We start from the raw sequence: 13,150 nt of genomic DNA, 5'->3' as shown, positions 1-13,150 counted from the left end.
CAGTCTAAAGTCTGTGATTTCTAGGGCTTTAATCTATAGGTGTACAGTTGAATTCTGAACACCACGGGATTGAACTGTGTGGGTCCACTTATACGTGGAATTTTTTTTTTTTTATAAGAGTTTATTTGAGCCAAACTGAGGACATATGTAGGGGAGCAAGATCTCAAATGCTCCTCTGGAGAATGACAGTTTTGCAGTTTCTTTTATGCATTTGAAATTAAAGGGAATGTAAGGAAGATTACATGGAGGTGGGAGAAAGCAAGGTGGGGATTAGATTACAGGATAGTTAAGATTATGTGCTCTCTTGAGGGTGGTTACCCCTTGAAGGGGTATTACTTCTGGCATTTCAAAGAATGTGCTAATCTAGATGCACAAGAACAATGGACAGGACTGGCTTAAAACCTTTCATTAAAGAAGTTACAGGCCTGGAGCGTGAGTACCCTCCATGACCTGCCCAGTTAGGAATTTATGATTTATTTTAGCACCACTTTTTTATCCACCCTATAAAAACTCTCAAACTTTTCTTTCTTCTTTGGAACCCTCTGGGTATTTGCTAGTTGTGCTTCTGGTTTATAAACCCAAGACCGTTGAATAAATCTTTTGTCATTTATTTCTAGCCAAATCCTCCTAACACTTGAGCTCAGCTGACACCAGGAAGCCCAACAATAACACCGGTAACAATCAGCCCAAGGCCAAGACTTGATCAAGAACTGACAGCTATCCTGATTTTTGTCCTTGCTTCCAACTTAGGACCATTTAGAGAAACATACACCCCTGACCAAGCACACAGGACACCCTGCTTCTAGTCAGCACGCCTCCAGCTTCCCAGGCCAACAGACTCCAGTCAGGGTACACCTGAGCCTTCCCTTTGTTCCAGTTTATATGTGGATTTTTTAAAAATCTGCATTGAAGTGGACCTATGCAGTTCAATGGTCAACTGTGTTTTTGATCTGTGGTTGGGAATCTGTGTATGCAGAGGGCAGACTCAAGTTATACATGGATTTTTGACTGTACCAGTGGTCCATGCTCCTAACCCCCACATTAGTCAAGGGTCAGTTATTCTTGTACTTGTTTAAGACTATGCACTGCAGCATTGTTTGTAATGGAAAATACTGGAAACAACCTAAATAATGGGACTGGTAGAGTAACATGGTATATCTACACAATGGTATACCAGGCAGCCATTAAACAAGATAGCTCCAATGATCCCTAAGATATTAGGTTTAAAAAAAAAAAAGCAAGTTAGAGAACAATATATGTGAGAGGTTACCACACCATACATACATGATATATAAGACATACATTATACATAATACTCATTTATGCACATATGTCTGAAAGATACTCAAGATGGCAGAAACAGCAGTTGTTTCTGGAGGATTGGGGCGAGGAACTTTTCACTGTATGCCCTTTTTCATTTTTGTACTATGTGCTCACTAATTATATACATAAATACAGCTCTGCCCGAGTCAGTGAATAAATTAAATGCACTGTGTAATTGTGCAACATATTATACAAGGAGAATGTATATTACAATAAAGATGTAAAGGAATGTGGAAATACAGAAAAGTTGTAGATAATGATAAGTTGAAAATGTTGAGAGGAACTGAGGAACTTTAAGCCATACTTCAAATGAGGCACCAATAATTTCAGTCATTACAATCCAACATCCTTTTCTAATACCTGCTCCTCTAGGGTATAAAAACAAGAGGGCAGTTATGGCATTTGGTGACTAGGGCAAATGTCATGCAAGTGAGGTATAATATTGTCTGGATGGTGATGTAAACAAAGGCCCTCTTATGAAGGGCCTCATGGGCTGACATGCTTAGGACTTGGTTGGCCTACTCGATGGGAGACGAGATGGAGGAGTGGAAGTCACGAGCCCAGGGTGCAGTCCTGGCTTTACTGCTAATGCATAGGTGTGACTTTAAGCAAGTGAACCTTTGGATCTATTGTTCATCTATAAAATGAGAGTGTAGATCCCAAAAGACAAATGAAAAAAACAAATGGATAATTCCTATCAGGGAAAGAAATTCACAAAAACATGGAAAAATAGCCTTCTCATTTAGCAAAAAGGATATAAATTTGAGGTTTTAATACTTATTAAAACAACAAAATCGCCATCCCTTGCCTTTGAAATTGTGTTAAAACCAGTATATACATTCATATCTGTAATTTACATTCTGGAAAATATGGCACGTTTATATAACAGAACCATATATTCCTACCCTTTGACTCAGTAACTACATTTCCAAGGAATTTACCTTAAAGAAAGGATTGAAAAGATACAAAAAAAAATATATATATATATATATATACAAAGACAATTCATTTGAATGTTGTTCATAATAAAAAAAAACCTAGGTAAATGGTTTAATATGGAATCAACATGAAATACTGTACACTGTACATCTGAGAATCATTCTGAACCCTAGAAATGTGTTAAAAAACTACTATGTTCAATATATATAGAGATTACTATACCAATGTAAAATAATTTCATTTAGAAGGAAGAATTACAGGTACCTTAATTAGTATTTAATATTGTTAAACTGGCTTTTAAATTTGAATAAAAATAACTTAAGAATGAATTTAAGGAATGAAATCATTTCCCTCTAAGACCTGATTCTACTCACTCTCTGATATGGTGCTGGGGGCTCAGCTCTTCTCTATTGGGCACGGATGGCGGTGGATCAGATAAATCTTGAGAATACACAATGCTCTGGTACAGCAAGCTGGGACCCCTGCAATTTGGAAACAATCAGGAATAGTTTTTTTTCTCCTCACACAAACTAATTCACATATAAACCATGAATGTTGTGTGATATATAAAAATGCTTTATTTTAAACATGTACCACATCTACACCCACATCTGAGTAAAAAAGCGTAAGAGAAAAGATGTGCAAAGAATAAGCACATATCTTAGAACAGGGAGGGAGCCTCGAGATCATTCTAGTACAACCTCATTTTACAGATGAAAAAAAACTGATGCTCAGAAAGGAAATAATGTTACATGCGGGAAAAATACAACTTGGAGAGACCGGGAAAAAAATTAATTAAGGGTGATGGTGGGGAGAAAGGCAGTGAAAAAGGTAAAGGCACCAAGTAAATACAGCAGATGTGTGGATGATAAAGGGGGAGGCTAGAGGGAGGCTACACAGTTCTGTACCTCTCTCCTGGTGTTTCGTACATCTATCCTACACCCTACACAAGGGGTAGATCTAAAAATCAGACTTTTACCCTCCTAACTCCAAATAGAGGTACAGCCTTTCAAGTCCCAAAGATTAATGCTAAACCAGATCTTTATCCATGGACTGAACATATAACATTGCTTGAAAAACCAAGGTCCAAACATTGGTATTACACATTGGTTTTTTCCGGTTTCTACAAAATATGCTGAATGATAATTTGTTTAGAGTGTATTGCTATTGTACCTCAGAGCTCATCTTTAGGTAACAACTGTGACTTTTCAGTAAAAAGTTTAAAAATTAGGTGATTTAGATGGAAAACAAATTGCTTTCATACAGTTTCAGAAAGGATTTTAACTGAGTTAGTTCATTCTGTCTGTAACAAATTATATACTCTCAGAAGTCAACACGTTTTTATCTATACATAAGCCTCTGAGAACTTCTACAACCCCTTCATTCTGAGGGGATATCTCAGTGCTGTTGGTATGCTGCTGGCCACAGCTATTTTGTGTCCAGAGGGGACCAGTCACTTTGCTTATCCCGTGTTTGACAGGTTTTACTGATGGAAAGCTAATCTAAGGACAAGATAGTGCTTGTCCAACTGGGATTTTGCCTTAAGCACTGAACAAATTAAATTTTAAAAGTAAAGTTCAACTTATATCCCATTTTTGGTTATATAAGACCTTCCTTAGTGTCATACATTATAAACATTAAAAGCTTTTGCTTTTAATGATTCTGTATCAAGCAATTTATACTCTACTTCAGTAAAAACAAAGTAAAACTATATTAAGCAATTTATCATTACTTTGATTTTTTTCATGTCGGACTTCAACATTTTGGTAACCTCACAGCAAACCACAACAGATTTACACCTTATTTTACACAAGATGTCTTTCTATAATGGTGTATAAATTGGATTTTTATAAACCGATTCTATTTTATTATTTTACATTACTATTATTTATAAAATGTTTATGCTAAAACTAACTTCTAAATTACCTTCAATTAACATTTGATGCAAACATTTAGGTTTTAGGCTGTATCTAGTTTCCTTCCTCTCTCTTACCTACCCTAAGCCTAACAGGTGGTTAATAGTTTGTTTACAACAAATCTACACTTAGGCACATTTCCTATTTAGAAAAATCACATAGGAAAAACAAGATTACTAAGACTTTAAAGAAATGTTTTAAAGGTGCCAGATGTAAAATCTTGGAAGCAAACTGCAGGAGGAATAATATAAGCTTAAAACCTAAAGTTTTTAAAACAAGACTGAAAAAATTTACCATAAATATAAGAATCATACCACACTTTAACATATTACAACTAAGCATTTATTATACTGTTTAAGAAGGGAAGCAGTTGCAGTGGTATTTCAGAAGCTGTATCTTTTTTTAATTAATATATGCTCATAGACTCTAAACAGTATTTTAAAATATACAATCTCTCCAAAAGAAAATATTCAACTAAAGATAGATAACTTTTAATGTACGTAAAATGTTACAAAGATTTTAAAATTAATCGTCAGATTTTTTTTCACAGCACAATGTACAGAAATTTGCAGACTTCCTGTACAGAGCAGTATAATCTTTACTCTTGAGCAAGGCGTTCAATAACACGTCGGTAATCTTCCACAAGCTCCTGAAAGCTTTCTTCCAGCTGTTCATGTTGCATGCTTATCTCTATTTGGTTCATCTGGTTTGTCAGTTCTTCTGGTCTGAGACATTTTCTCATTTTAGCAAGATCTCTCTGCTTTTTCTAAGCAACAAACACAATTATTGGTTAGACTAAGAAAGCTGGTATGTTTCTTTATATTCTTAAAATTTTAAGTCTCCCATGTTAATAAGAAGAGTAGATAGAATATGCCCAAATTTGTCCCATAGTTTTCTTCCTAAACATAATGTTAATGATGAATTACGATCCCTCTAAAAGGAGTTAACCAGAAGACCTGGAATTTGTATCAACTGATGGTAAATATAGATATGTGACTAAAAGCCAGTCCCTCCCACACCCACACCCCCAAAGCATAATAAATAGCCAGTGTAGACAAATATTTCCTTTTTTTTTTTTTTTTTTTTTTTTTTAGAGGAGCGCACAGCACACAGTAGCCCATGCAGGGATCGAACCAGCAACCTTGGTGTTACCAGGATCATGCTCTAACCAACTGAGCTAACCAGCCGCCCCTGACACATATTTCTTTAATAAATACGACACATTAACTAAAGACAGCTGGGATTAGTGCTATTACTCTGCATTTCACTATTCAATCATTAATTAAACTAATTTCAATTCCAAGCTGGCTTCTTCCTGCCACTATGCTCATTTCTAAATTCCTTTACCCAGGAATATATTTATGGACCACATATCAATTTTAACAGACTATTTGAAGAGTTCCAGGAAGATAAACCAAAAACTGTCACACTTTAATCATTTACTGAGTCTCTACCATCCAGATATACATTATCTCATTAAATCCTCCCCATTTTACTGAGGGAAACCACCATGCTGAGGAGTTTGTAATAGGGAGCTGGTAACAACTTTTCAGCAGGACACTGTGTCAGAACAACAGTGTGTCCGTCATACTGAAGGCTGGACAAGAGGACCAAGTTAGTAGCTACTGCAAGAATTCAAGCGAGACATGATGAAAGCCTAGACCAAGCAGCAGCAGCAGAGACGGAGGGAACAGGACAGCTTTGGGGAAGAAAACACTGGGTGATGTAGGGCAGAAAGAATGAAGAATGACTCCCAATGGGTGGCAACACTGCAATATATGAAACATTGCAATAGAGGAAACTTTTTTGCATTTTGGATCAACTGTTCTAGATCATCATATCAATTCTTTAATTAGAGCACATAATAGAGCTTACTTTACACAGAGATCAGAAATTACATATATTAACTCATGTAATCCTAACAACTCTATGAGATAGGTACTATAATTTTCTTTAATTGATAGATGAAGAAAAATAGGGATATGGGAGTTAACTTGTCATAGAGGTAGTTCAACTGCAAAGCCAGGATTCAAACCCTAATGATCAGGTTGGAAATCTGGATTCTTAGGCCCTATATCTAATTGCCTTTCAAAAGACAATTAAAAAGAAAACAAAACCCAAAACCTAAAAAACAGTATCTTAAATCTATCCTAAAGTCTAATAAATGTCCCTTAAAGGGAACTTAATAATTTTGGAAAACTAGGAAAATATGTCCTAATTGCTACTTAAAAAGCTCAAAATTAAGCTCAATTTATAATCACTCAAACACTTAAAACAATGCAACAACATTGTTTAAAGATAAGTCTTTACTGAAATAAGCTGGTACTACAAAAAAACTAAGTTGATCCTGGATCTCAACTGGTAGAGCTAAGTAAATGAGGTTGCTGTTACTATAATCAGAAAGAAAAATAAATTAACCTCATTACTATACAACCCTCTAAAGCAGTGCATCTCAAACTTGAATGTGCACAGAGATCACCGGGGAGCTTGTTAAAAATGCAGATTCTGATTCAGCAGGTCAGGGGTGGGGCAAGATTCTGCATTTCTAACAAGCTCCCAGGTTATGTTACTGTTTCTGATTTACTGACCATACTTTAAATATTAGTTCTAGAGAACTGATGAGAATTCAAATTTATTGCTCTTAAGGCAAGAAAAAACAGTGTATTCCTTCCTCTTCCATCACGTGCGTGATAAACGCTTTGTTTCTTCTGTAAACTTGTTTTTTCTGCCAAGAGGCATGACTGTATCACTTAAGGAAAACAGTTCAGTAAGGAAAACAGTTCGGTAACTACTACCGAACTAAACGATAGTAGTTAAAAAAAGTTATTGTGGTACGTGATAGGAATATAAACTATTTTTCTAAATTGCTAACCAGTTGTAACATTTATTAAATAATCTAATCCGACTGCTTGAAGATACCTTGAATCATATTAAATTTTTATATATGATAGAACATATTGAATTCTTAAATATTTCTAGACTATCAGTTTTATCCCAGATAACTTACAGAATAAATCATGTGCCAGTAACATAATGATTTAAATTATGTTGTTTTTAAATCTTTCTTTAAGACCTTACTTCCCCAAGTTATCTCCACCTTCCTTACCACCTTCAGTTTCTTCACTGTCAATTTTTTCCAGATGGATGTTAGAATTAACCTCTATTCTAACACTGACTGGCATGGCAGTAAATCTATGAATTAAGTTTAAGAGCTCTAAGTACCTAGGAATAAAAAATACATGTAATAGCTTTATGGAAGCTATTACATGTTCCTCATGAACATGTAAGGTATGGTCCCATTTTAAAAATAATTTGAGGTATTTATTTTATTAATTTTCAATATTCCTTAAACTGTATATGTTGCACTTTGCATATGTATTGCAAATTCATCTTTTAAAGAATGTGCAAAAAAAAATAATAAATTGGGGAACACCTCTATCCAACAAACTGACATACATTGGGAGTACAAATGAAATAGTGCAAGGCAGAACTCCTTTAAGATTGGAACAGACATTCTATACACTTTAGAATAATTTTTTCCCTTCAAAACAAACAAAAACTTAATTCTTTCATAGATTAGGGCTTTTGATAATTTTTAATTAAGCAAATTAATTAAATATGGTATTAATGTCAATTTATTTGGTAACATTTGCTTGAATATGAATTCGTTTCCAGAAAATTATCCTTTCTTCTTGCCTAGTTTTCAGGGGTTCCAAGAGGGCTTACAAATATAATCTCAAAAATGCCACCACTTCTAAGAGCTCCTTGATATCCATCTGCTAAACTAATAATCTCTTTTGTAAAGTACACAGATAAGATTCTTTTGTAAGAATTTAAAAATAATAATGGTGTGGGGACATAAGAATTCCAGACTTCTCAAAAGGCATCTTTAAAAACATGCACACTGTATTACTGCATTTCTGTCCAGTTCCTCACTATGGAGGCATTTCCATTTCATAAACATCGACAGTCACGTAATCTATGAAAGGTAGAATTAGACCTCAAAACTGAATTTCTTGATTCCAAACATGATATTATAACAATGATTCTAAATTTTGTTTGTAAGCCAGTTATGAATTGAAATATGCCTGTGAAACAATTTAAAAGGTTTAATGCTAAAACCAAGTAGCTGCACCAACTATTTTTTTTAGCCAAATTGTTCAAATTTATCTTTTCTTGAACACCTGAAAATAACTTCTGTACTAGAGATGGAGGTTTTTTGGGGGCTTTTAAAAAGTTATTCTAGTTAATACACATTATTTTTATCTCTTCTTGGCACTGATACAAATGAATTATCAGTGTTTGAAGAATTTTTAAAGGTATAAGTACTTCTAAATTCTACCCAAATAATTTCTTAGTGGGAGAGTGTGTTTAAGCTGATATATAAACTTGATCCCGCAAATAAAGGGAGTGCAGAATTGTTGGACTCTGCTATCAATAATTTCATACCTCAGGAATAATTTAGTGACAATCAAAATTGTAATTTCTTTTCATAAAGTATTAAAAATGTACATTTATACTCCAAACTTTCCCCATTAAGCATACATTTTAAATACCTAAAAAAATTCTAAACCACACTCAATATTAAGCAATTTTACTTTATTCTAAAATATAATTTGCATTTCAGAATGCTGTGATAACACAACAAAGTACTCGAACATGAGTATCAGCTTGGAATGACAAATTGGAGAAAATCATCTGCATACATTGAACAAAGAAATCTCAATCACTCCTCTCATGCCTCATTTCTAGGCTTTCCCAAAGTTTGTGATAGGCTTAAGAATTGCAGCTATCAAACCAATGTGAGGGAGGGGGACCCTAAGGCTTTCTTGGTTTTCTCAATGAGATAGAATACTGGATAACTAATTAAAATGTGCATTACTATAAATGGGGTTTGCATAAGTATCTGAAGAATTTGTAATTTGTGCATGAGCTTTAGTGCAAGGATGGTAATACCCGTTTTGGCTGTTAAGAACCTAAAGAGTTTAATAATTAGTTTGTGGTTGTCTTTCAGATAGGTGAAATTGCTAGACAGGTAAGGATACTTAATAATAATATAAAGAATAATTATCATTCTTTAGAATACAAAATACCTGCTTTTATGAACTATAGAAATTCCCATTATTTGCCATAACTTCGTGACTACTATTTACACTCAGAATTCACCTTTAATTTGCTAGTCTGCCTATATGAAATGTCACATAAATATCTGAGATGCATAATCCAATAAATTATTTTACTGTACTAAAAAGTTTTAATACTTTTAAATGTTGTCATGATAACATCTAATTATACTGTTCTATATGCCCAAATTTTATTATAAAGAAAATTTCTAGCTAACAAATTATTAAAGATCAAAACCTTTGGAAAATATCATTTCTACCAATTTTCCGATGTTTCTGAATTGATAAACATCAAATAGTTAAGACAGAAAATCAGTCCACTGAATTGCTTAATGAAATGACATTATAAAGAAATGTATCTATATATATTAATTCAACATATAATGATTTATAGTCATGGGGGAATAATTATTTTTATATTCAGAATGTGATGATATATTTGAACAGAATTCCAATGACAAATTAGGAAATACAGTTGCAATGAAAGTAACAAGATGCTGTAAAAGAAGAGTTGGGATTCAACAAGGAATAGTGTGACCCAATATACCATCAATATTCAAAGGATTGGCTCTATAAAGCAGAATCTATGACAAATAAAAACTGAATTAATATAAAATCAGAACTATGTGTATTTGATATATTATTTACTCATTAATTAATTTACTTTCTCTTTATTTGGGAACTTCTCCTTAAGTATGAAGACACATCCAGATTTGTCATCATTTATGTTCCCAGCTATTGTGCTAAGTAAGCTTACAAGTATAGCGTATATAAATGCAGCAACCACATGTCAGGTGCTCAATAATTATTTGTTGAATAAATTAACAAATATTCTCCCTTATCTGCTTACTGACCAGATGCAACTATCAAGGCAAATCCTCATTCACACAGGTTGGCATGGACAATATCTACTTTAATAAAGGCCAAATGATGACGAGGCCAACCAAATTCATTATTTCCCTTCCTAGGAGGGGAAATAAAATTTGAGTTATAGGACAATGTGGGAGTTGGAAAAAAGGGGTGTGTGTGAAGGGGAAAGAAGGAAGAATGTTAAAAAAAATAAAGAGGTAAATAATACTAAGTTGCAAATTCAGCTATGGTAAAGTATAGAGGTTATAAATGGCAACCAAGGCCATATTTAGGAAGACCAGAGCAAAGGCAAACAGAATATATATGATAAATGGGAAGATAAGAGACTTAGAAAAAACTAACAAGACAATTTGGTAAGGAAGAGTCTGGACATTCAGATTTTTTAAAGGGGCATACAAATGAAAGAAACAAAATAACCACGGGTAAACTATGCTTCGGATTAGTCTTTAAGTGAATGAAAACAGATTTATGGCTTACAATGGAAAATTATGACAGTGAGAATTCTTGTAATTTACTGGAAGAATATTTTCACTTTTGTAAAACTAAATTTAGCAAAGTGATTTGGACTCTCCCATACACTGGCATTCACTAGACTTTTCCGTTTTAAACAGGGAAACAAATATCATGTTTAAGATTCTTGGAAGTCCTACCTTATATGGGCTAATTAATCTTCTTTTAATATCCAGTCTATAGCTTCTGTATTGTTCAGCATCACTCATATCAGTTACCAGTAGTCGAAGAATTTCGTAAACCCGTCTAGCATGTTGCTAATAAATGAAATGAAAGAAAAGTATGAACATCTTCAAATTACAAAATAGTGACACTTTCCTAAAAGAATACAGGATACATTGAATATGTAATGGTCCATAAATTCTGTCAGGTACCAGGTGAAAAGCAATAAAAGTTAGTCTCTGTCCTCAAGGACCTAACAGTTTAGTGGGTAACACCAATGAATTGAGGTATTATTAATTTAATGACAGGGTATTATGGTAGCATAAGCTGGGAATGGGAGAAATGTTAGAAGAGGATTCCTGGGGGATTCCTGAGCTGAATCATAAAGGGAAGAGATTTCAGAAAGAAGGGAGGGTACACGTGTATGTGTGTATGTGCATGCATACACAACACACACATGCAAAAGAGGAGCTTCACACTGATGGAGCACAAAATGAAGAGCAAGGTGTGGAAACAGAGTGAGGTCGGAGCAAGAGCTGAGCCTTAAAACTGGTTCAAGACAACCAAGATGGCGCAGTACGTAAACGCTGTTTACCTTCTCTCACAACCACATCAAAATTACAACTCGTCTACAAAACCATTATTGATAATCGCCTAAAATCAAGCTGAACTGAAGCCCTTCAACTAAGGACTTGCAGGAGAAGGGCTATTTCAGCTGTGGGGGGTTCCCCCATCCTGTAAAGGAGCAAGAGATACCTGCGCCACCCCAGCACAGGGTTCCAGTGCTGGGGAAAGAAGTCCCCATAATTTTTGGTTGTGAAAACCAGTGGAGACTGTGACTGAGACTGAGTGTGGCTGTACTTACAGGTGCTCCTCTTAAAGGGACCCTGCAAGGTCTTACCCATCAGTGGAATCATTCACACTGAGCTCCAGTACCAGGGCAGGAGCTGGAAAGGCAGCAAGGACAAATGGTGGGGAACTGAGTTGTCTGGCTTGGCACAGGGGCTGGAGAGGCAGCTTTCTCCTGGATGGGGAAGCTGGCGGAGGCCATTGTTTCTTTGTTGAGCCCTCCCTCCCCCTTCCCTGCACGTGAACACAGGTGGCAGCCATTTCTGAGTCTCTGCAGTTCAGTTCGCCCCACCCTGGCGATTTGAGACCTGACCCCCGCCCAACTTTCGGGCACAACCAGCCTGCTTTCAGTGGCTTTGTCATGCAGTCAGCGTGCCATGGCTCAAGCTGCACTTTCCTAGGGTCTCTCAAAGGTTCGCAGAACCCAGAAAAGCAGCATCTAGCTGGGGCATGTCCAGTACCTCTGGCTGAGCAGCCCTAAGCCAGGACTAGTGGCAGCTGGCCTTGGTTCATGGCTTGGCCTCTCAAACGCGCTCCCAAGCACAGCACAGGCAACAGACATCTGCAGATTTCTTCCTGGCTCCCACTAGGTGGCCCCAGGTGGGGCATGGGCTGTGGTTACAGTAGACTTACAGCAGATCCCCTCCAAGGTAGTCCTGGGGCTGGCGCCCCCAGTGGTCAGCTTGAAAACTAGCTGGAGCATCACCTAGCCGTCTCCCAGAATGACACACCCAAGGGGTGGATTGGGCAGGTACTAGAATCCTGCTGAGCCACTTCCTGCTCTGTAGGATCAGCCCCATACAACAACTCTTCCACTGTAGTCAAGGCCAGTCTCACAACCAGAGAGCCAAAGGGTCAGTCCCTCACATTGATGTACAATCAACCAAGGCTCAACTACAAGAGGAGGGCACACACAACCCACACAAGGGACGCTCCTGGAGCCCATGACTCACGTGACCAAAAAGACTACACCACTGAACCACATAGCACACCTACTACAGAAGGCCACTCTACTAAGACCGGAAGACATAGCAGCCCTACCTAATATAGAGAAACAAACACAGGGGGGCAGACAAAATGGGGAGACAAAGAAACATCCTCCAAATGAAAGAACAGAACAAAGCTCCAGAAAAAGAACTAAGTGAAACGAAGATAAATAATCTATCGATGCAGAGTTCCAAATACTGGTGATAAGAATACTCAATGATCTCATTAGAATGGAAATGGAAACCATAAAAAAGAACCAGTCAGAAATAAAGAATACAATAATGGAAACAAAGAATATATTACAGGGAATCAACAGATTAGATGAAGCAGAGTATCCAACCAGAGATGTAGAAGATAAGGTAACAGAAAACACCCAACCAGAATAGCAAGAAAAAAGAATCCCAAAAATTGAAGAGAGTTTAAGGGTCCTCTGGGACAATATCAAGCATACCAACACCTGCATTACAGGGG

The 13,150-nt window shown here is 36.1% G+C and overlaps 2 protein-coding genes across 2 annotated transcripts in view; one reads left to right on the top strand and one right to left on the bottom strand.

Moving 5' to 3' along the window:
• Positions 1-13,150, top strand: part of SLC25A12 (solute carrier family 25 member 12) — a 166,470-nt gene that overhangs the window by 11,291 nt on the left and 142,029 nt on the right. The window lies entirely within an intron of this gene.
• The window catches only part of HAT1 (histone acetyltransferase 1), a gene marked incomplete at its 5' end in the record, with an annotated part of 46,423 nt that continues 36,092 nt past the window's right edge, over positions 2,820-13,150 (bottom strand). The window contains 2 exon segments of the mRNA XM_081051798.1: positions 2,820-4,944; positions 10,822-10,938. Of these exon segments, the coding sequence (XP_080907924.1) occupies positions 4,777-4,944; positions 10,822-10,938 (285 nt within the window). The 3' untranslated portion in view covers positions 2,820-4,776.

The sequence above is a fragment of the Rhinolophus hipposideros genome (genome assembly GCF_964194185.1).
Source record: "Rhinolophus hipposideros genome assembly, chromosome: 6".
NCBI classification, from domain to species: Eukaryota; Metazoa; Chordata; class Mammalia; order Chiroptera; family Rhinolophidae; genus Rhinolophus; species Rhinolophus hipposideros.
This window is presented reverse-complemented; position numbering and strand designations above follow the sequence as displayed.